This window comes from Pimephales promelas, chromosome 20, assembly GCF_988280905.1.
Source record: "Pimephales promelas chromosome 20, fPimPro1.hap1.1, whole genome shotgun sequence".
NCBI lineage: Eukaryota > Metazoa > Chordata > Actinopteri > Cypriniformes > Leuciscidae > Pimephales > Pimephales promelas.
This window is the reverse complement of record NC_142788.1, coordinates 18,372,449-18,395,443: the sequence shown is the minus strand read 5'-3', so window position 1 is coordinate 18,395,443 and position 22,995 is coordinate 18,372,449. Positions and strand designations below refer to the sequence as shown.

At 35.7% G+C, this 22,995-nt stretch overlaps 1 protein-coding gene across 1 annotated transcript in view; it reads left to right on the top strand.

Annotated features, from left to right (window-relative positions):
* ephb2a (eph receptor B2a) overlaps positions 1-17,573 on the top strand; it is a 54,276-nt gene extending 36,703 nt beyond the window's left edge. The window contains exons 5-16 of the mRNA XM_039653105.2: positions 1,639-1,974; positions 8,684-8,808; positions 8,965-9,127; positions 10,974-11,082; positions 11,175-11,239; positions 12,027-12,149; positions 12,460-12,707; positions 13,923-14,138; positions 14,232-14,381; positions 14,599-14,792; positions 15,322-15,477; positions 16,503-17,573. Coding sequence (XP_039509039.2) covers positions 1,639-1,974; positions 8,684-8,808; positions 8,965-9,127; positions 10,974-11,082; positions 11,175-11,239; positions 12,027-12,149; positions 12,460-12,707; positions 13,923-14,138; positions 14,232-14,381; positions 14,599-14,792; positions 15,322-15,477; positions 16,503-16,611 — 1,994 coding nt within the window. The 3' untranslated portion in view covers positions 16,612-17,573. The remainder of the gene's footprint in view (positions 1-1,638; positions 1,975-8,683; positions 8,809-8,964; positions 9,128-10,973; positions 11,083-11,174; positions 11,240-12,026; positions 12,150-12,459; positions 12,708-13,922; positions 14,139-14,231; positions 14,382-14,598; positions 14,793-15,321; positions 15,478-16,502) is intronic.
* Positions 17,574-22,995: the final 5,422 nt, after the last annotated feature.

The window sequence follows — 22,995 nt, the reverse complement described above, 5'->3', positions numbered from 1 at the left end:
ATTCAGTTGTAGTATTTAAATGGATTGATTTGAGTGTTTATATATATATATATAGGATTACTTAGTGTTTTATATAAAAACAGCAAGACTTTAAAATCAATAATATTAATTAATTATTAATAATTTAATTTATTTATTAATTTAATTTAATTAATATATATATATATATATATATATATATATATATATATATATATATATATATATTATGATGTTCTTAAATCCAAACTGATGAAGACACAGTGGCTGAGTTTTGTTTCCGAAGGGAATATTCCCCACGAACAACGTCACTGCTTTAATTTTTGCGCGATTCAGGAATCTTTTTCACCAAATTGCTTTATTAATGAGGGTCAGTATGAGCTGGTTTTGCTAAGAAGCTGCTCCTGAAAATTCCCTGCTGCACCCCCAGAAGAAGTGAGTGTAAAATGGAATATTTTATATTAATCTTTGCAAATCGCTTGCACGCTTCACGATGAATACAGCAAAGGTTTACACTTTATAATGAACAACGCGTTAAGGTTATTGTGTTATAACAAACTGAGTTACTACACCCTGCCAGTATACAAACATAGATCAAATTGACATTACGTTAACCAACCATTCAGAAACCTCCTGTCTGAGCCTTAATCGTTGAACTTCTTTGCGGCTGTCATCTTGTTCCGGGTCCAACTCCGGTTCAAATTGATACGGTTGCACAGATTGCCTCAGAGACTCCCGCTCCAAAATATACCTGTTGTCAAGGCAACGCTCCACGTGCATTGTCAAAGCACCCCACAGAACAGCTCATTATCATATAAAGGCATATCCACTGAAAACAGAGATGTTTTTGACCAGGTAAAATTACTGTTTTCTTACAATACTAATGAGAATTTGTAATTATATTATATTACAAACTTTTCATTTAGACCCTAAAGAATCAAATTAACTTAAAAATAAGAAATAATTAATATGCCCCTTTAAACCTACAGTTTAGTGCAGCCAAAGAAAACGTGTCCGTAACTCACTCAACATTCATTCGTTGCTGTAACTCACCGAGCAGTGAGATTGACCCGTGGAGATTTGCATAATGCTCTGTTCTTTTGGGAAGTGTGTGCCTATGTGAATAGTGGAGTAGTGCCCTACGCTGTCAGTAATCTGAACTGCTGCACTGTGTGTCCAGAATAGAGGGAGGAGAACATTCTTCTCTTTAACTCTTGTTTTACATTACAATGAACCACTTCTCTTTTCATCTCTTGTCATTACCCATTATGAAATTGTTACTTTAATGTGGCTTGTTAGAAAGCGGAGCTTACTTTGATTCTGTTTCTTTTTTAAAGAAACAATGATAATAGGTTTGATCAAAGGCTAAAATCTGATCATAAAGATACAAGACGAAGCAGTTAGAATGTGCTTAAGTCAGCAACCCAGCATGGGACAGGTTACTTTACATCACATAGGCCTAATTTAGGCTGACTTTAGGTAGGCTATTGTTGCGACTTGATAATCAGATCAAATTTCAAAGACAAATTCAAAGTGTTCACATACTTTTTCCTGCACATTACACCACACAATGCAAGAATTCCTAGGCTTGTGTTTAATTAAACTCATGTCCTGATAAGACACGGACCTGCTGATGAGGCAGTGTTTCTCTTTCCACAGCGGTTCCGTCTGCGCCCCATAGAGTGATTTCTAGCGTGAACGAGACGTCCCTGCGGCTGGAGTGGGATTCGCCGAAGGAGAGCGGAGGTCGACAGGATGTGGTCTACAACATCATCTGCAAGAGCTGTGGTTCGGGTCGAGGGTCATGCACTCGCTGCGGTGACAACGTGCAGTTCGTGCCTCGCCAACTGGGCCTGACCGATTCATGGGTCCATATCAGTGACCTGCTGGCCCACACGCAGTACACTTTTGAGATCCAGGCTGTGAATGGAGTGTCTGACCAGAGTCCCTACTCGCCTCAGTTCACCGCTGTCAACATCACAACAAACCAGGCTGGTAAGACAGCAGTACAGTTTGAGACATCGTAGATGATGTTCATAGTCGAAATGTTCTCAACTTGCTGTGGGCTGAATTTGACCTTGAATTTCAGGAGCTTTTATATAGCTTTTTTTCCTGCTATTTTGCTTTTTTGGAAATTAGGAAACGGATAAAGTACGTTGAGCAGTGACAGGCAGCAGCAGTAGGCTGATACATTTACGCATTTGGCAGACGCTTTCATCCAAAGCGAAGCAACTTACATTGCATTTCAAGGTACACATACATTCGTTCTTGCTTTCCCTGGGAATCAAACCCATGACATTAGTTTTGCAAGCACAATACTGTTTGAGCCACAGGAAAGCAATAGTAGACAGACTATGTTGTGGGAATGGGTCAGACTAGATTTAAAGGAGTAGTTCACTTTTAAAAAGAAACTTTTGCTGATAATTTACTCACCCCCATTTCATCCAAGATGTCCATGTCTTTCTTTCTTCAGTCGAAAAGAAATTAAGGTTTTTGATGAAAACGAAATGAACGAATCTTTTTCTGAGTCAATTTGTTTATTTCGTTTGTTGAATGAACCAAATGACTCGAAAAAAGATTTGTTCTTTTTGATAAACGAGTTCGAACAGGAGAGTCACAAACGTGCATCACAGAACAGAGCAAGGCGAGCATTTGTGCTTATAAAACTTAAACATAGTTTTTTTTTTTTTTTAAATGAGCGATCGTTTCGCTTGATAAGACCCTTATTCATCGTCTGGAATCGTTTAAAGCCCTTTCAACAGTTTGGCTTCTGGAATGTTTTCATCAAAAATCTTAATTTCTTTTCGACTGAAGAAAAAAAGACATGGACATCTTGGATGACATGGGGGAGAGTAAATTATCAGCAAAAGTTTTTTTTAAGTGAATTACTCCTTTAAAGCTGTAGTAGGGAGTTTTGCGAAAATGTTGACTTAGCCTGAAAATGTGAACAAGCTAACGTAAATGTGAACAAGCTAACTAACGTAACAGTATATAACGGTAACTAACGTAATAGTATATAAGCAATTATTCTAGCAATATGTAGGCCAAATGCTAGATAAGGTTTGCTAGTACATTATTTCAGCTGCATGACAAGCCAGTGAATTAGCAGGTTTCAATTGTTGTTTTGCACAGTGCAAGACATTTTATCTACATGTTGTGCGGCTGGGTTTTGAGTCAATGCACTCTTTCTAATACTTTCTGTGTGATCAGCGCGTACACAAGCGTGATTGACACTGCTAAGGCATTCCTCCTGGCGTGATTGACACTGCTAAGACATTCCTTCTGACTCTGATTTGTTGTTTCTGACAGGAAGTGTGTATTTCTGTAAATGGCAATAGGACCACTGGGAGGAGTCAGAGGAGCTTGATTTTTTTTTTTTTCACAGATTATCTGTCTCATATTCTACTGTCAGGACATAATGACAGTTTTAACAAGTTGCCTACAGCAGATTTAACTGAAGCTGAATAGTAAGGTCGACTGGTTCAGGGGTTCTCAAACGTTTTGATGCCATCGACCTCCCAAAATGAATAAATATTAAAGTAGCTAAATACTTAAATGTGTACCTATACTTATTTATATTTTATATTATTAATAAATATTATAAATGCTTATAACAATGTAATTATGTAATAAATAATAATACAATTATTGCTATTTTATTATACTAGTATTTTTGAATTAGCTTTAATAACATATTTGAAAAATATATATAATATATAGTATATATTATATATATTTTTCAAATATGTTATTAAAGCTAATTCAAAAATATGTAAATATCAGATGTGTATAAATATAAATATTCAATATATTAAAATATGTATATTTATGTATAATATATAATATTATATATAATATGTACTATATATAAATGCGTACTGTATATTTGTATAAATATGTGCAAACTATTATCTGGAAATATATATAATATAATATATTATAGTATTTGGTTTGCAACAGTAATACGATCACATTTTGATAAATGTTTCTTTAATGATTTATTTACATTTTGTGTACCCCCTTTTTTACCTTTCTATTGAAACGCCCTTTCAGCCTTTAGAATACAAATTTGAAAATCCCTGAACTATTGATCCAAAATGATCTTTTGATCTACATTTGTCTAGGATCATCTCTAGATCCCTGCTGATTTTGTAAATATGTTGTGTTACACATTACCAGACTGTAGTCACACACTAGGATCTCACTATTCATGTTGCCCAGTTTTTGTTTTTTTCTGCTGCTTTGAGTATTAGAGGACTTCATCATGAAACTGATGTGTTTGCATCTTTTAATCTTCACCTGATCAGGTTTCTCACTTTCCTTCAATTTTATCAGAGGACTGAAAGCTAGTCCACAACACTCATCATATTGCTCTGTACAGGGATTTTAAATGTCAGTCAAAAGGAGCCAGTTCAAAAGGAACATAATAGTGTTTAATAGAGCATTATAATGAGAGCCGTGCCCCCGGCTGTGCTGCAGTGAACTCGCTGGCCCTATCACTGGAGGCTGAGGCTCCACCGGTGTGCCTGTCAGTCCACATTACTGCTTCACTGCCGCCATTAAAAGACAAAAATCCACCTCACACCACCCGCATCCCCAAAACACAGAGAGAGGGGACAATACCAGGACCAGAGCCTAAGCGTGAGCTCAACAGCCACGGGTTTACACAGAACTCAGGAACTATAAATGTCCTCCCACGCTCAGGAATTTATTAACAATGTTTCTCTGACAAACTTACAGTACTAAGTTATAAAAGCTAATGGTTTTTATAAAATGAATGAAATGTGAATCAAGTTAGGAAGGGTCCTAAAAGTAAATAAAATGGCAAAGGGAAATTATTAATATTACTTATTATATTATTTTAGATATTTAACCCTAAGGGAAGGAATTTCTATTATATATATATGGTCCATACCATAAAAATCCATTTTGGAAACATTAGGCTTGTAGGTATTCCCATGGAATGAGGAATGAGAATGAAGTCTACATTGTTTTAAACTGCGATCAACAAGGAAATGACTTCGTCAGTTGCCACAGTGGAAATTCTTGTGGAGAAAATAATGATTCTGAGCTCCATTTCAGATGGAAATGCTCGTAATCGCTTCCTCTTATTCTCCTCCAGAATACCGCAAGGACATATGAATTTATGTTTTTCACTGAGAGAGTACTACTTGTATTTCTCATAAATTGCAGTCAAAGAGAGCAGCGCAATGATAAAGTACCACTTACTGCAGACTCTTTGGAAAACCGATCACCTCATCAAACCGAGAGAACTTATTTTCATATATTATGACTTGCTCTATTTTATAGCCAAATACCTGTGGGGGATTCTCTCCAGACGCTCTGGGTTTCTTCAACTTTAGAAACTGAGTTTATTTTAAAGGTGCCCTAGAATGTGAAATTGAATTTATGTTGGCATAGTTAAAAAACAAGAGTTCAGTACATGGACAAACACTCCTGAAAAACACCCCTGAAAAACAGGCGAATCTCCACATAACACCGACTGTGACACAACAGCCGGGATCATTAATATGTACGACTCCAAACATTTGCATATGCCAGCCCATGTTCAATAACCGGCGGAACTGCGCAGTCGAAGCATGACAGTTGCTCAGTGTTTGGATGTACACATGAACACAAAAGTATTTTTTAGTTCCTTCATCCGAGCCTCTGAAGAAACAATGGGTTAATTTTATTTTCTCTGGAAATTTCCAAACATTTCACCGACGACTGTTTCCTCAACTTGCCAAGAGCTGGCCTCGGATCGAGCTGATGTGTAATTGTTGTTCAAGAAACAGGCCTAAAGTTAATCTTTCACTCAAAATCATTCAAAACTGTTTATGCATTAATTAATATACGTTTATTCAGCAAATTTGCATTAAAATGATCAAAAGTCAATAGGATTTCAAAAGTGAGAGAAAAGATTTACATTGTTACAAAAGGTTTGATTTCAAAATAAATTTTGTTATTTTGAACTTTCTATTAATCAAAGAATCCTAAAAAAAAAAATTTTATAATTTTTTTTTATAATAATAAGAAATGTTTGGTAACTTTTTACAATAATGTCTCATTTATAAATGTTATATATCATAATAATAATAAAATAATAATACGAATAATAAAATAATATTATTATAAATTAATAAATTAACTTATTATAAAATAATAATAATAAGAAGAAGAATAATAAAAATCATTTATTATTTGTTCATGTTCATACACAGTCCATTAACAACTTTTAATTTGAATATTGTATTAGTAAATGTTAGAATTAACTAAATAAGATAAAAAAAAATGCTGTAGAAGTATTGTTCATTTTAACTGCAGTGTAACTAATGATAACTAATGAAATCTTATTGTGAAGTGTTACCAAATGTTTCTTAAGCAGCAAATCAGCATATTAGCATGATTTCTGAAGGCTATGGTCACCATTCACAGTTAAATTGTATAAAAAAGAGCAGCTTAAACATTACACTAAGTTTTTAATTTCTTGTATTAAACTGAAGAAAGCCATGCTGGTTTCAAAAGATGGGAGGGTGAGTAAATGATGACAATTTGACTGGCTTGTCTATAATAATGACCCAAGTTGCAGTCCTGTCATCAGCTTATTTACAAATGATGGGGGTGAAAAAGGTTACATGCGTCTGAGGAATTGAATTTTGTGATTGTTTGAAATGGTTCGTCTTCCTATTTAGAGTGCTAGTCTAATCACATCTGTCTTTCCTAGTGTTGTTTGGACGAATCCCTCCAAAATACACAATGGCACGCTCAAATTCTCAACAATCCCATCCTCCTCACACACCATCCCACCATTCAGCGCAGTAAATCAAGACACAGCCTGTTCTGCCCATCGAAACTAGCGCATGGAAAAACACTTAATCAAAGCTCAGGATCGAAGTTTACAGAGAAACTAAATAGCACAAGACATATTTTTTACACAACATTGTGAGCTTAATTTTCCTGAGAACACATAACAACCCGAGGCCTCAAACTCTCCGAGCAATCAACCATCAACTTTATGCCAACGTATAAAACATCTTTCTTTGGGATTAACAGCTATCATTATACAGAAATGGCACATGTGAAAGAGTATCAGAGTATTTGCAAATGATTCAAATGCTGAGATATTGTCTTACCTATTATATTTTATCACGCATGTCTGGGGAATCGGTATTTGGAATATAAACCAAAATCGCTTTCCTCCCTGAACACCCAAGAAAGCATGCCAGGAGCAAACTTCACATACAAGGCACTGCAATTGTTTGATCTTTAAACCATGAGTGCAGTTTTATCAGCAGCCATAGTGTTTGCCAGCTTTCACGCTCGTCTTTTTGCTTCTTAAGGCTTGTAAATGATAATGAAGTGTTACATGGGCTTCCAGAGTCTTTCTTTCCAGTTAGTAGTCAGTCTGAAGCTGCATATAATGGCTCCTCTATATCCAAAACGGCCCGGGTGCCAGGGAACTGTGAGTGCTACGCAGAGGCCAGTTAGCATGTGAGCTCTAGCTCCAGAACTATAGACATTACACTCTAAACGATGCTGGGTTGTTTTAACCCAATTTTGAATCAAATATGGACAAACCCAAATGTTGGGTTAAAAATGTCATTTAAAATTTGAACCCAACTTCAAGTTTCACTTTCAACTGTACATTTTTTTAATTACATTTTTAACCTAACATTTGGGTTTGTCCATATTTGACCCAAATTTGGTTTGAAACAACCCAGCATTTTTTAGAGTGTAGCTGATCTTTGTTGCATCTCTTATTATTATTATCAATGTTGAAAACAGGTGCTGCTTAATCTATCTGAGGGAACTGATTTTATTTTTTAAAGCTACACTGTGTGATTTTTTTTTTTACCCCCATCTAGCAGTGAAAAGGTATATGACCATCCAGTGAATGTTAGTTTCTGTTCCTCTCAATTCCGATTTCGTTTTAACTCCTACGGTGGCCATTGTAGTCCAAGATTAACATGGCTTCCAGTTCAACCTCGTCCATGAGTGTTAACTCAAACGTAAACGCGAAAGGCGGAACTTGAATTAACGTATGTCCCTCTTTGGCTAATGTACTTTCAAGATGGAGGGGCAACAAGGCGACCGACATTAGAACCCCTTACCCGTATGTATTTTCAATGGCATATTATACACTCACGAGAATACTTTATTACTTGAACAAAGTAAATATACATTAATGAGCACATATATTTTTGAAAGAACTAAGTGTTTTAGCTAAGAATAAACTAAAAGAGTTACACAGTGTAGCTTTAAGCATTTTGAATAGAAAGTAAAAAATAACAGCATTTATTTGAAGTTGAAATTTGTTATAACATTAGAAAAATATTTACCGTCACTTTTGATCGATTGAATGCGTCCTTGCTGAATAAAAGTATTTATTTAAAAAAAAAAATCTTGCTGACCCCAAACATAGTGTATAAAACAAATCGTTCATTAAAATTAATCATGCAAATCTAATTTTCTTAATGATCTATTAAAAATCATAGAGTGTATCAATTTTAATGTTTCGTAATGAAAGTCATTATAAAGTTAGAGAGTGTCCTTGGTTTGGCTGCGATCCTGTGTGCTGATCGAAACACTGTCAGGATTAAGAACCACTCTTTATAATGAGCTCATTTTTCATGAAAAGATGAACTCCTAAACTTTATGTATATCTAGCTATATTTCTAATTTATTTCCTTTGTTTCTTCAGCTCCATCTGCTGTGTCAATTATGCATCAGGTCAGCCGAGCTGTGGACAGTATCACATTGTCCTGGTCCCAGCCTGACCAGCCCAATGGGGTCATTCTGGACTATGAGCTGCAGTATTATGAGAAGGTAATACGAACTTAATATGATCCTCTTCTCTCAAAAAAATGAAACTTTTAATGGAGGTGAGGTGAAGTGAACTTTATTTTATAATTCTAAATGCTAATGTAGGTTTCTGTATGGCTTTTATTTTATGATGATCTCTGATCTGTTGTCTAAATCTAGTATACGGCTGAGTCGAACTCCTCTCTGCTGCGGAGTCAGACTAATACAGCAGTTATCCGTGGGCTGAAGCAGGGGACCATCTACGTGTTCCAGGTACGGGCCCGAACAGTGGCGGGCTTTGGACGTTTCAGTGGGAAGATGTTCTTCCAAACAATGACTGAAGGTATTGGGCTTTTGAAACTAAACGTTTTGTCTGATTATTTATGTTCAAGTGCAATTGTCAGTAGTTAATAAGGTGCCACAGTCTGGAAAATACTGCGTTCCTGTCTCTGAAATGACATTAACCTTTGTCAGTTGGAGGACAACTTTAGATCTATGTCCCAATGGCAAAGCCAGAATCATGAGCCAGTGGCCAAGCCATCGCGGTATGTTGTTTATTTCCAGTACTAATCTGATGAAAATGGAAACATTTGACAGCAGGGAGCACTTTTCTACTTGGGAGCACATTTATTTGTTTTGTGGGCATTAGAAGATTCTGTGGCATGTCCAGAGCCGGCGCCAGGACGATCGCTGAAGATGATTTAACAGCGTGAGGGTGCAGGAAGCTATTTTACAAAAATGCCGTCGGACCTTGTGGCCAATCAGCATTTGGGGGCGTATGATGGCAGAGGAGAGAGAGTGAGCAAGAGGGAAATTTGAAGAAAGACTGATGACAGAGAGATGAGAGTCTATACAAAAAAGAAAATGAAGGGTTATGATCAGGCGAGAGCTTTAGGACCCGGGTTAATATTATAAAAGCTTTCCAGCACTGGAGAAAGGCCTGAAAACAGATGACGACTGCGTTGTTTGTGCTCCATACATGAGTAACATTGGTTTTGCGATTTTACAGAAATAAGAAATGCTGTTGTTGTAATGTTAGCCATAGTTACAGGACTGTTTTGAGTGTCATTGTTTAGATGGAGCTGCTGTGCTGCTGGTGACAACCAACTCTCTCTTCTCGCTTCCTTGTCATTCGTTAATCATCTTCATTTTATTTGTCGCGAATCATTGTTTTGCTTAGCTTCTGCTATGATAAATAGATAGACATCCACTCTTGCATTGTGTATGCATTGTAACAGGCCAGCATTTAGGTTTATTTTTTTTTGTTTATTTTTGTTTATTTTTAAATGCTAAACTAGAGAATAGCATCCTTGTTAGCACACCAGTCTCGCATGCCGACGACCTGGGTTCGAGATCAGGTGGTTAGATACGGGCTATAAAGTGTTTGTGAATTTTGGAGGCAGAGCAATAAAGAGAGAGGGTGGGTTTGTTTGGGTTGATTTCAAATATCAACAACAATTCTTGGATATTGCATACTGCACCTTTAAGAATGTTTGTCAGCCAATTAGAATCAAGAATTCAACAACAATGTGATATAAAATGTGCCAGCAAAGATAATACACTACCATTGCAAGGTTAGGCTCAGTTTTTTTTTTTTTTTTTTACATTTACATTGTTACAAAAAAAAATCAAACAATCTAGGAATATTTTTTTCACATTTTCCTCAAATATATTAAATATATATTATTATCTGTTTTCAACATTAATGATAAGAAAATTTTCATGAGCAGGAAATCAGCATATTAGTATTAGTTTTCTGAAGTTTCTATTTTGTTATATTATTTGAAAATATCACAATTTTTGCTGAATTTCTAATCAAATAAATGCTTGGTTGAGCATATGAGACTTGTTTTAAGAACATTAAAAAAAAAAAAAACCTCTTACAGAGCCCAAATATTTTGTATGTGTATTTTGATTCTTTGCAAACGTTTAGATTAATACCCATGCATTTCAAATGTTAATGTTCATATTTAAAATGTGGAGAAACCTCAAATGTATTTGGTTAAAGCATGAGAAATTATAATGTTTTATTAATGAAATTATAAAAATATAGAAATTATATAGAAATTATGTTTTTTTAAGGTCTGTTTTATTTTATTTATTTAAAAAAAATAAATGTTATAGACTTTTGTGATTGAATTCTCTGCTTAACTGATTTGATTTTGTGTCTGCCATGTGTACATCTATAGACGAGTATAACTCCAGCCTGCAGGAGAAACTGCCCCTCATTATCGGCTCTTCTGCTGCTGGTGTTGTTTTTCTCATCGCTGTGGTTGTGCTCATTATCGTCTGTAATCGGTGAGTCTGTTGGTAAAATTATAAAATATAGATTTTTTATCATATGTTAATAAAAAAAAGTAAAATATGGATTCCTGTTGGGGTCTTATCAGGAGAGGCAGTGACAGGACAGAGTCTGAATACACTGACAAGATTCAGCATTACACCAGCGGCCACAGTGAGTAAACCATTCAGACATGCGTGGAATATGTCATTTGTGCTTATAATATTTACTTGAATTATTTTTAAACAAGACTTGGATCATTAAATGAAAACAGCAGACGGCCTGCACAGCACACATAAATATTGAAACCACAGCACAATTTTACTTACAATTTGAAGATCTTTACCACACAATGCCACTTAATGAACTGCAGTGTATTGGAATGGGTCCATATGGTGTTGGTAAAATGTGCACTTAAGCTAGTTGACTCAGCATATGTACATACAGAAACCATAATTCATTAGTGCTTCATGTCCTCTCCCAGAAGTGCTTGCATGCTCCCACTTTATTGTTTAGCTTGTTTGCCATGTGAGAAGTGTCATGTTGCATTGATGTTTATTATAATATTATCACATTTAATTTTATTATTTATATATATACACTATACATCAGTGATTCTTGAGATATGGAACAAAACTGGAAAAAATTGAGAAAAAAAAAGTATTTTATTTTAAAATAAATATTCTAAAATGTATATTTACTATTTTGTGACAGTGTAAAAACATGCATATAATGTAATATATAAATGTAGTGTTGTAATTACACTTAAACAGGAAGATAAATACATCTGTTGACATTTTGGTGATCTTCTGATTTTACAGAAGAAATGTTGCTGTTTAGCAAAATTATGTTTGTCCCACCCCATCTATCAAGAATCATTGAGATATAATTATTACAATATAGGCCAAATATTTCTGTTGCATCTGCATCTGCTGCTGCAGCTCCTGTTTCTCTTTCTAAGTGTCTCCAGGAATGAAGATCTACATTGATCCTTTCACATATGAGGATCCCAATGAGGCAGTGCGCGAGTTTGCCAAAGAAATAGACGTGACCTGTGTGAAAATCGAGCAAGTCATTGGTGCAGGTGAATGTCACTGTTCACATCAATTAGGAATATTTTAATATGCCTGAATTGCTTAGAGTGCTGATTTGCAGTCTAACCAACATCTCATCGAGTTAGTCGAATGCATAAGCAAATCAACCGTTAATTAGAAAGCAGCTACAATCTAGCAAAAAGCCTGGAGCTCTTGATGTGTTCGCACCTTTAATTATTGTTAAAGGAGCAACAAAGTTTTAGTAAACCAGGCTGTTAATTTAATTATATTCATCTAATTGAATTTTATGTTACATATCCTGAGGTGTACTCAACTGGTCTATATGGGTTAACTGTCTAGGTGAGTTTGGAGAGGTATGTAGCGGTAATCTCAGGCTTCCTGGGAAGAGGGAGATTTTGGTGGCCATCAAGACTCTGAAATCAGGCTACACTGAAAAGCAGCGGCGGGACTTCCTGAGCGAAGCCAGCATCATGGGGCAGTTTGACCATCCCAACATCATCCACCTGGAGGGAGTGGTGACCAAGAGCACTCCAGTAATGATCATTACTGAATTCATGGAGAACGGATCGCTGGACTCCTTTCTTCGGGTAAGTTTTCACGAATCTGTTTTCAACCAAAAAAACGTAAAACTTATTTTGCGTTTTGGCCTAAAAACTCAAACTTTTGAATATGGCTTTCCAAGTGCACCTTTTTGAAAATGGTCTCTGCGTAAACAGCAAAAAAAACAGCAAATCTTTGAAGATGATGACGTCATGCACATGCGTATTACATGTTCGGTCTATAGTGTTTCATTGCCATCTAAAGATGGCAGCAGAATACAGCATTTTTAGTCGTTTTCGCCGATTTGTGCGAATCGGGATCGTTTTGACTATGGTGTCGTCTGTACACGAAAAACTCAAAGGAAAAACTTCTCAGTTTTAAGCATATCGTTGTCGTGTAATCGTACCCAAAAAGTGCACTTAAAGAAGAACTAAGCAAAATGAACCTTTGGTCTAATTACACACTGGTACCTAGTCGACCGTTCTCTGAGATTTGTTTTCATGATAATCGAATGTAAAGAGTTTTATCTCTAAAAACTGTTCAGCGTATACGCTAGTATATGGGGGCATATAATTAGTAGAGAGAAATCGCTAGTTAGTTAATACCACTAACAAGGCTCAAAATAGCCCCACACTAACACAGTAACATAATGAGGGTCCCTACATGCAAAACGAAGCATTGAGAACTTTGTAAGTATACAGACAGTTTAATAGGAAGATATTTTATAAAGACAGTTCACTTCGTGTATACAGGCGGCACCATCTTTGGAAAACAGTCTCGACAAATCGAACCTACAAACCACAAGTCGAACCACGAAAATATATATATATAAATATTCCCCCTTATCTTAATTATTTACAAGCCACATTTGTTTTTTAATTTCTGTACATTTGGATTAATTGATTTTTTTTATTATTTTTTTTACTAATATTTTAATATTTTTGGCTACATTGTCCAAAAATCTATTCAGTTCAGCTTTTTATCTCACAATGTGTAGCGGCACTTGTCCTTCTGCTGATTTTAGCTGACCCAGGATCCCATTGGACAGGACCCAGATGTGTCTGCACAGAGGCACAGCTGGACTAACTTCTAGATGTTTTTCCACAAGATTTTGACACAAGCTCACAGAACAAAGATGTTTTGCTAGAAAGATTTTATAATGCTAGAAATGCCTCCCTTTCATAATGTACAGAATAAATATATGTGTACACTTCATTTTAATAGTATTTTAATATATTTTATATACTTGTATGTCCTCTTAGCAAAATGATGGCCAGTTCACTGTCATTCAGTTGGTCGGCATGTTGCGTGGCATTGCTGCTGGCATGAAATACCTCTGTGACATGAACTACGTACATCGCGATCTGGCTGCCCGCAACATACTGGTTAACAGCAATCTAGTCTGCAAAGTATCTGACTTTGGGCTTTCTCGCTTTCTGGAAGATGACACGTCAGATCCTACATACACAAGTGCCCTGGTGAGTGTGTGTTCAGTGGGGCCTGATATGACTTAATATTTCATGCTAATGCATTATGTGTTCAGTACCTAACTAAATTCAGTGTCCACACAGGGAGGAAAAATTCCAATACGATGGACCGCTCCCGAGGCCATTCAATACAGGAAGTTCACATCCTCAAGTGATGTGTGGAGCTATGGGATCGTAATGTGGGAGGTCATGTCCTATGGAGAGCGACCATACTGGGACATGAGCAATCAAGATGTATGGAATCAATTCTTACATGGTCATACAGTATTGATGATTGTTCATCAATCTACAGTACATTCATAAAGAGCTGGATAAGGATGTCCCCTAGTGGACAAATTATGCCATGAAACACTATCTGCAAGTGCATTCAAGAACATTTTTAGTTTAGTATAATTTTTATAAGGTTTCTCACATATTCTTTAATCAGTCATTTCTGCTCCAATCCCCCCAGGTAATAAATGCAATCGAGCAGGATTATAGGTTACCTCCTCCGATGGATTGTCCAAATGCACTGCATCAGCTAATGTTGGACTGCTGGCAAAAGGACAGAAACAACCGTCCGAAATTCAGTCAGATTGTTAACACTCTGGATAAGATGATTCGTAATCCTGGCAGCCTGAAGGCTACCACTCCTCTCTCTTCGGGGTAAGACATTTTTGTCAACCCAGGCTTGAAGGGGTCAGCAAGCACCGAGCATTGAATTCAATTCATTAGTCTGTGAAAAAAAAGAAGAAGAAAACAATGATTACAATTCAGTATTATAAGCACAACTGTTTTAACATAATAGTAAATGTTTTTTGAGCACCAGATAATCATGATTTCTGAAGGATCATGTGACACCGAAGACTGAAGTAATTAAGCTTTGCCATTAGATGAATGAATTACATTTTAAAATATATTAAGATAAAAAACAGTTATTTTAAATTAAACTAATATTTCACAATGTTAACTGTATTTTTAATCAAATAAATACAGCCTTGGTGAACAGAAGAGATTTCTTTCAAAAACCAAATCTTTGAATGGCAGTACATTAGGAATTCTGAATTTAGTGTGTCATTTTGAATTCCTTCAACTGTCTGAGACATTTTATTTCTAATTTAGCAGAATACACTTTTTAAATACACGTTATAGATGTTCCTATCCTAGTGATGTTGAATCTGTTGGTGTTTTACAGCGTACATTTACCTCTGCTGGACCGCAGCACACCAGACTTTTCCAGCTTCAGCACAGTAGATGAATGGCTGGACGCCATTAAAATGGGCCAGTACAAGGAGAACTTTGCAAATGAAGACCTAACTACCTTTGAAGCGGTGTCTCAAATGACTATGGAGTATGTTTTCACTATCTTCCACAAAGCTGACTGGATTCATATCAATCATTTTTTTTTACTAAGTTACAGCACCAGATGTTGTAGTCTCCGGAAACCTACAGTATTACCGCGTAAATTTGATTGATGAAGTTATTTGCTTAGATCATTCTTTTACGATAACATTATGCAGTTTATGCCTCTTAAAGGAGTAGTTCATTTAAAAAAAAAACTTTTGCTGATAATTTACTCACCCCCATGTCATCCAAGATGTCTTTCTTTCTTCAGTCGAAAAGAAATTAAGGTTTTTGATGAAAACATTCCAGGATTTTTCTCCATATAATGGACTACAATGGGAACCAAACGGTTCAAGGTCCAAAAGATAGTTTCAGTGCAAACTGTAAACTGTTCAAAGGGCTTTAAAAGTTTCCAGACGATGAATAAGGGTCTTATCAAGTGAAATGATCGCTCATTTAAAAAAAATAACAAAGTTTAAGTTTTATCTGTTTTTAAGTTTTATCAAGTCTTGCTCTGTTCTGTGATGCGCATTCGTGACTCTCCTTTTCGAACACATCGTTTATCAAAATTAACAAATCTTTTTTCATGTCATTTGGTTCAATCAACGAAAGTATTGACTCATTTGTTCATTTTGATGAACGAGTTCGAACAGGCGAGTCAAGAACGCGCATCACAGAACAGAGCAAGGCGACCATTTGAGCTCATAAAACTTAAACTTTGTTATTCATAAATGAGGGATCGTTTCGTTTGATAAGACGCTTATTCATCGTCTGGAATCGTTTAAAGCCCTTTGAACAAGTTTGCACTTTGCACTGAAACTGTCTTTTGGACCTTGAACCGTTTGGTTCCCAGTAAAGTCCATTATATGGAGAAAAATCCTGGAATGTTTTCATCAAAAACCTTAATTACTTTTCGACTGAAGAAATAATGACATGGACATCTTGGATGACATGGGGGTGAGTAAATTATCAGCAAAAGTTTTTTTTTTTAAAGTGAACTACTCCTTTAATGCCCTATTTCTGTCTTCGCAGAGATATTCTGAAGGTGGGAGTCACACTAGCTGGCCACCAGAAGAAGATTCTCAACAGTCTGCAGATGATGCGTGCCCAAATGAACCAGATACAGTCAGTGGAGGTTTGATTCTTAGGATTGGAGGACGGGACCAGCCTGTGCACACCAGACTCCTGTGGACCTCCTCACAGAAAGATAACCCCTCCCTCAGCAAGCCCTGTGTCCAGAGCCCAGCAGTAGTCACTTTCTCTGGGGATGGTCAAGAACAGATCACCACAAGGCCTCTATGGTCTCAATACAGCACCAGCACACTGAAGCAGAGGTGGACAAAGTACACAACTTCCTTATTTGAGTGAAAGTACATATACTACTGATACTACGGTCAAATTTTACTCCATTACGTAAGTAAAAGTTGTAAAGACCAATTTTTACATTAGCAAAAGTACTAGTACTTGAGTATCGAAAGTAAAAAGTAAACAGCAATGCATTGTTTTATTATTGTTGTATGTAACACTTACAGCACCTTATGCCTCTGAATCTATGCCTGCCTACCCTCATATCAATATCAAATGTATTTCTAGAACACAGTTCCAGACAGTATAGTGGGATTGAATGTGAGATTGATGAAGTGCACTCAATAACGTCCATAACGGTTTCAGACACCCAAATGGCTGTTCCCTCAAATAGTGCCCTATTTAAATTTTTTTGGCTTTGATGTCAACCCGACTTTCATTTCCAACCAAAATCCAACGTCGGGTTCTGACGTCAATCTAACTTTCATTTCCAAACCAAAATCATCCCCAGACTGACATTACTACTTTCTACTCAAGGGCCTTAATTGACAGACATGTAGTGGAGTAAAAAGTATTATATTTGTCTTTCAAATGTAGTGAAGTTAAAGGAGTAGTTCACTTTTAAAAAAACTTTTGCTGATAATTTACTCACCCCCATGTCATCAAGATATCCATGTCTTTCTTTCTTCAGTCGAAAAGAAATTAAGGTTTTTGATGAAAACATTACAGGATTTCTCTCCATATAATGCACTTTACTGGGAACCAAACGGTTCAAGGTCCAATAGACAGTTTCAGTGCAAACTGTTGAAAGGGCTTTAAACGATTCCAGACGATGAATAAGGGTCTTATCAAGCGAAACGATCGCTCATTTAAAAAAAAAAAAAAGCTCAAATGTTTATAAGCTCAAATCCTCGCCTTGCTCTGTTTTGTGACTCCTGTTTGAACTCGTTCATCAAAATGAACAAATCTTTTTCCGAGTCAATACTTTCATTTCGTTCATCGAATGAACCAAATGATTTGAAAAAAGATTTGTTAATTTTGATGAACGAGTTCGAACAGGAGAGTCACACAAAACAGAGCAAGGTGAGCATTTGAGCTTATAAAACTTAAACTTTTTTTATATAAATGAGCGATCGTTTCGCTTGATAAGACGCTTATTCATCGTCTGGAATCGTTTAAAGCCCCTTGGAACAGTTTGCTGTTTGCTCTGAAACTGTCTTTTGGATCTTGAACCGTTTGGTTACCAGTAAAGTGCATTATATAGAGAAAAATCCTGGAATTTCTTTTCGACTGAAGAAAGAATGACATGGATATCTTGGATGACATGGGGGTGAGTAAATTATCAGCAAAAGTTTTTTTTTTTTTAAAGTGAACTAATCCTTTAAAGTGAGAAGTTTCCAGAAAAATAATACTCAAGTAAAGTACAGATTCTCAAAAAGTGTACTCAAGTACAGTACTCAAGTAAATCTACTTTGTTACTGTCCACCTCTGCACTGAAGGCAAGCTGAAGTCTTTCCAATGGCCAAAACTTAAATGTAAATTAAGTTTTAATGTAATTAAATGTAATTCTGGCTGCATTTACATGCACGTTTATGTTCCTCTATTATCTGGGACTGCAGTATTTCAAATAAGCCACATAAAAGCTTCATGTCTTTTCAAATGTTATCTGTTATTTCATAGACGTTTACAGTCAGCATGAAATGGATAGTTGCGATAGTCTTTTCTTCTCTGTTGTGATGTAGGCTATATCCAAAAAACAAATAGCCTACTAGTGAATGTACATTTCTGGCATAGTCACCTTAACCTAAGCAGCTCAACTTTTGATATATTTTATGAAGTGCACCCATTATACTATTAAAATTCAAATAGAATTAGAAGAATAGACAGTTCTTTATAAGAATCTCATGCAGTCATCTTACAGTATACACCAACATTACACCAAATGCATAATAAAAGGGAAACAAGGGTTGTTTATGCATGTAAATGTAGCCACTATCACATCTTATTTTATGAAGTTTGTTTTGGCTGTTCTGTGAAATCTTTAATCTCATTAGATCATATATACAGAATATACCCTTTAATCTTTGATATGGTTTGGTTCTCATCCATATTCACCAGCTATGATATGTTGTCTGGTTGTCAATCTAAAATAGACTATGGGCTAATAGCAAGAAAAAAGGAGAAACAATTATACATGTACTCATGTATGAAGAGGAATTATCCATGTAATGGATGTTGCGCTGGCAATTGGCAGCACTATGTGAATAGTAGACAAAGCAACCAGTACTGGTTCAGTGTTTTGTTTTTTGTACAAAGTCATGTGATGAATATTTTTTTATTTTCTTCATGAGTTTTATTTATTTGTTTTATACTTTATAGCACCATTACTTTCCACTTCCACACCGTATAATCATGCACCAGTGTTTGTTGTACTGCAGATGTTTTTGTAACATATCGGAGGCACTTCAAGTGCTGATTTCCTCACAGAGCCTGCCAACAGAACTGAAAAGAAGTGCAGGCTGAATTTAAATGCTTTTTTTTCTATCTATATTATCTGTCACTTGGTGGGGTTTTTTTTTCTTTCAGATTTCATGTTTTTAAAAAAGTTTCCCCTATTTTTAACGCTACGTTTTCCTGTTAATATTTAGATTATTTCTTATATATATATGCATACACACTCAGTATTTGTGTGTATACAGTTGTGGTCAGAATTTTTGCCACCCTTGATAAATATGTAGAAAATAAATCTACATTATTAATCCTTTTGACCTTTAATTTATTTTATTATTTTTTTAAAAGACAAAAATCTAACCTTTCATTGACAGAAAACTTTTTAAAATGGTGGAAAATCTCATTATGAAATAAACGTTTTTCTCTATTACACACTGGCCACAATTAATGGCACATTTTTATTCAATACTTTCTGCAACCTCTTTTGGCCTATATAACAGCTCTGAGGTTTATCCTATAATACCCAAATGAGTTTGGAGAACACCTGACAAGAGATCAGAGATAATTCCTCCAAGTTCAGTCTAGTCCTCCAGGCTCTCCAGGTCAGGGATGTCCTGGAGAGTTTAGCTCTGGCACTGATATAAACTTGCCTTACCTTTAGCATTATAGTAATCCTGAAGACATTGATTAGCTTGCTTAGGTGTGTTTGATTAGGTTTGGAGTTAAACTCTGCAGGACAATGACATGAGATGAGAGCAGAGGATTGAGATGATGAGAGCAGAGGATTTTTCTTGAAACCCTCCCAAACATGTGGTTTGACCTCAAGACAATTTTCTAGCTGTGATCCATGGAGTCTTAGGCCACTCAAACTATCCTTCTTGCTCCACACAAAGAGGGTATAGATAGTCAATTATTGACCTGCTATTCAGCTATTATCTTACAGCCACTTTCTATTCTGTGATCAGAACTATATTCTTTGGTTTTACTTATTGTGATGGATGATTAACGGAATTTGACCTTTAAATTTCCTTATATTTATACTGAATATAATATATAAATCAGGGCCGGATAAATGTATGTAGTCATCCTGGTGTGCTACAAATTGTAAATATGATGGAGAATATACTTCAGATGTATTATACTCAAGATTTTCTAGGTATACCAATAATTGTGCCCAATGTGCATTAGAGAAAATCTAATTATGTGGACCCACCACCACCATTCAGTTTTACATCAGTGAAAGGTTAAATTTTGTTTTGTTTTTATGATAAACAATGCAGAATTTTATTTTCACAGCCTTCTTTGATCATATTTACCATGGGTGGACCACGACTCTATACATATACTGACACTTCACAAATAGGGTACAATTTGGTGTCCAGTTAGTGTAGAACTATTAGATGTTTTAAAAACTATTATCTAACAGACAGTAGCTGGTTTCCAACACTTTAAATGTCATTGTCTCCTCTTAAAATTGTGATTTGTCTTGTCCCGTTCATTTCCGGTCCTTGTTTTGTACCCTATTCGTAGAAGTTTTGCTGTCCACATGAAACAGTATTAAGTTCTTCTCATACTGTCAAAAAAAAAAAAAAAAAAAAAAATCAAAGGTCATTTTTTTACAGTATGAGCTTGGCGTAAGTGACCATGCTTGGACAGATTTATTTTTCATCTGACATGCTTTAAACATCACAACATAATCAGCATTACTGTAAAATACTTTGCAAAATACATGCTTGCTTGTTTGTTGTTTTCAGTATATAACAGTGTGGGTTAATAAGCAGTTACATTTCTAATCTGTTGCTCTTCCCAGAGCTTGGCACATTTGTAACCCAGAATAGTTGTTGAGTTGACACTTTGACACCCTCTCTTTTAAAGTGAATGTGCTTCCTATTAACTTGTTCACTGGTCTTCCACATCTAGACACTTATTATCTCTAAATTCACATGTATAGAGATACTCTTGTTCATTATCTGAATCTCGTGTATTTTTGTTGGGCAACCTTCTATATCTAACATCTAAAACTAAAGGTGCAATGTTTTGTAAGGTTCATTGATTCTTATTGCGAAACCATTTCTTACCTTTTGGGTGAAATTTTATCAATTCATTGAACCTCCTGGCATCAACTTCATAAAGGGAATTGAAACAATCTTATTTCAGGCTCAGTGGACTGTCATTGTGTTTTTTTATTTTCTTTAAATGTCATTAACTTGAGAGCAGAACAGTATTGGAAGGGTTGTATGAAAAGAATGTACATATGTGAATATATTAGAAAATACCTTCATGTATATCTTTTTTTTTTCATCCTCTATTCGATAAAAGATCCATTTCTTTGTGAATATATGACTGGATTATGCCATATACACACATACAGTACAATAGTTTGCACACACTTTCATTGGTATTAATCTGTCATACACGTGCTCGCACACACACTGTACTGTATACCATGACCACTGTGAGTGAAGCAGGAGGCTCTGGATTTTGTATAAATTGTACATGTGAATGATGTTACAGTTGAAAAATTTGTAGTATTGCTATTGGTTTATTTTCTATGAAAGAACATTTGTGACCCGTTACGTTTTTCTTCAATAAAATATGGAGCAAGGGTCATTGTCGTGAGTCATGTGGTAATTGTGCTCTTAAAAAAAACGTGTCTAAATGATTTATTCCTGATTGTGTTGTCCCTGATTTTTTTCTTCTCCAGCCCACCAGAGGGAGCTATAGGTTGAAAAAATAATCTCAGCGTTGACATGCGGTTGATTGTATGTATTTTGTTGACATATTTAGCAGCACAAATACTGGAGATAAACAGAAAAAAACAGATCATATCATTCAGAGAAACTGAAGACTTGTGCCTCCCAATCTTGTTTTGATGACCTACTCTTCCAACCAGATGCTGAACTATTTTTTTTTTAGCTATCAATGCACTCTCTATCTGTGTGAGTGACAGAGTGAAAGAGAGATAGATAATAAGCTTTTTCAGTGGTAGTATTAGAAAGATTTTGGCTGTGATTTGGGGGTGTTACTGTGTGGAGCCTGAATTCAGACCATAGTTGGCAATTTTCAGTAATTGTTCATTATTTTTGCAGGTGATTTGTGACTAGTATCCAACCGATGACATTGGGAAACTCCATTTGGTGATGATAGTGGTGCTGATTTTTTCAAACTTTATATTCAAACTCTTAATACGCTATCAGTGTTCTCACAGGTTCGCGTTTTTAAAGTTTGTGTAAAGAGAGCTTATGAGTTTTCTGTTAAAACAGTGTTCTTTTAGCGGCCCCTAAATTAATGATCATTTGTGACGGAAGTGAATCATTCAAAACTAAGATTAAAATAACTTTATTCTAGAGCTGCCATATAGCCAAAACAATCTGTTACCTTAATTTCCTATTATCACTGTAAAGCCGCTTTGGAGCAATCTACATAAAAGCATTTAATGTTTAAGACTAAATGTTTTAGGTGGCTTACTGGACACCTATTTTGCACTCGTAGTCACGACAAATAGGGGTCAACCAAAGACACATCAATGGCTAATCTTTGAAACACGATCAAACTGTGTCCGGCCCATCTGATAAGTGTAGTATCTCCTTGTTGGCTGCTGTGCAGTGTTTATTTAATCCAATCAAATTAGCCACCACAACAAAAGTACAATGAAATATGAATCCAGTAATCCTGTCATCTGTACTAAATATGTGGTCATGTTATTTTACATATATCACTGTGCACTTAAATCAACATAAATTAAATTTGTCAGTACTGTGATTGAAAG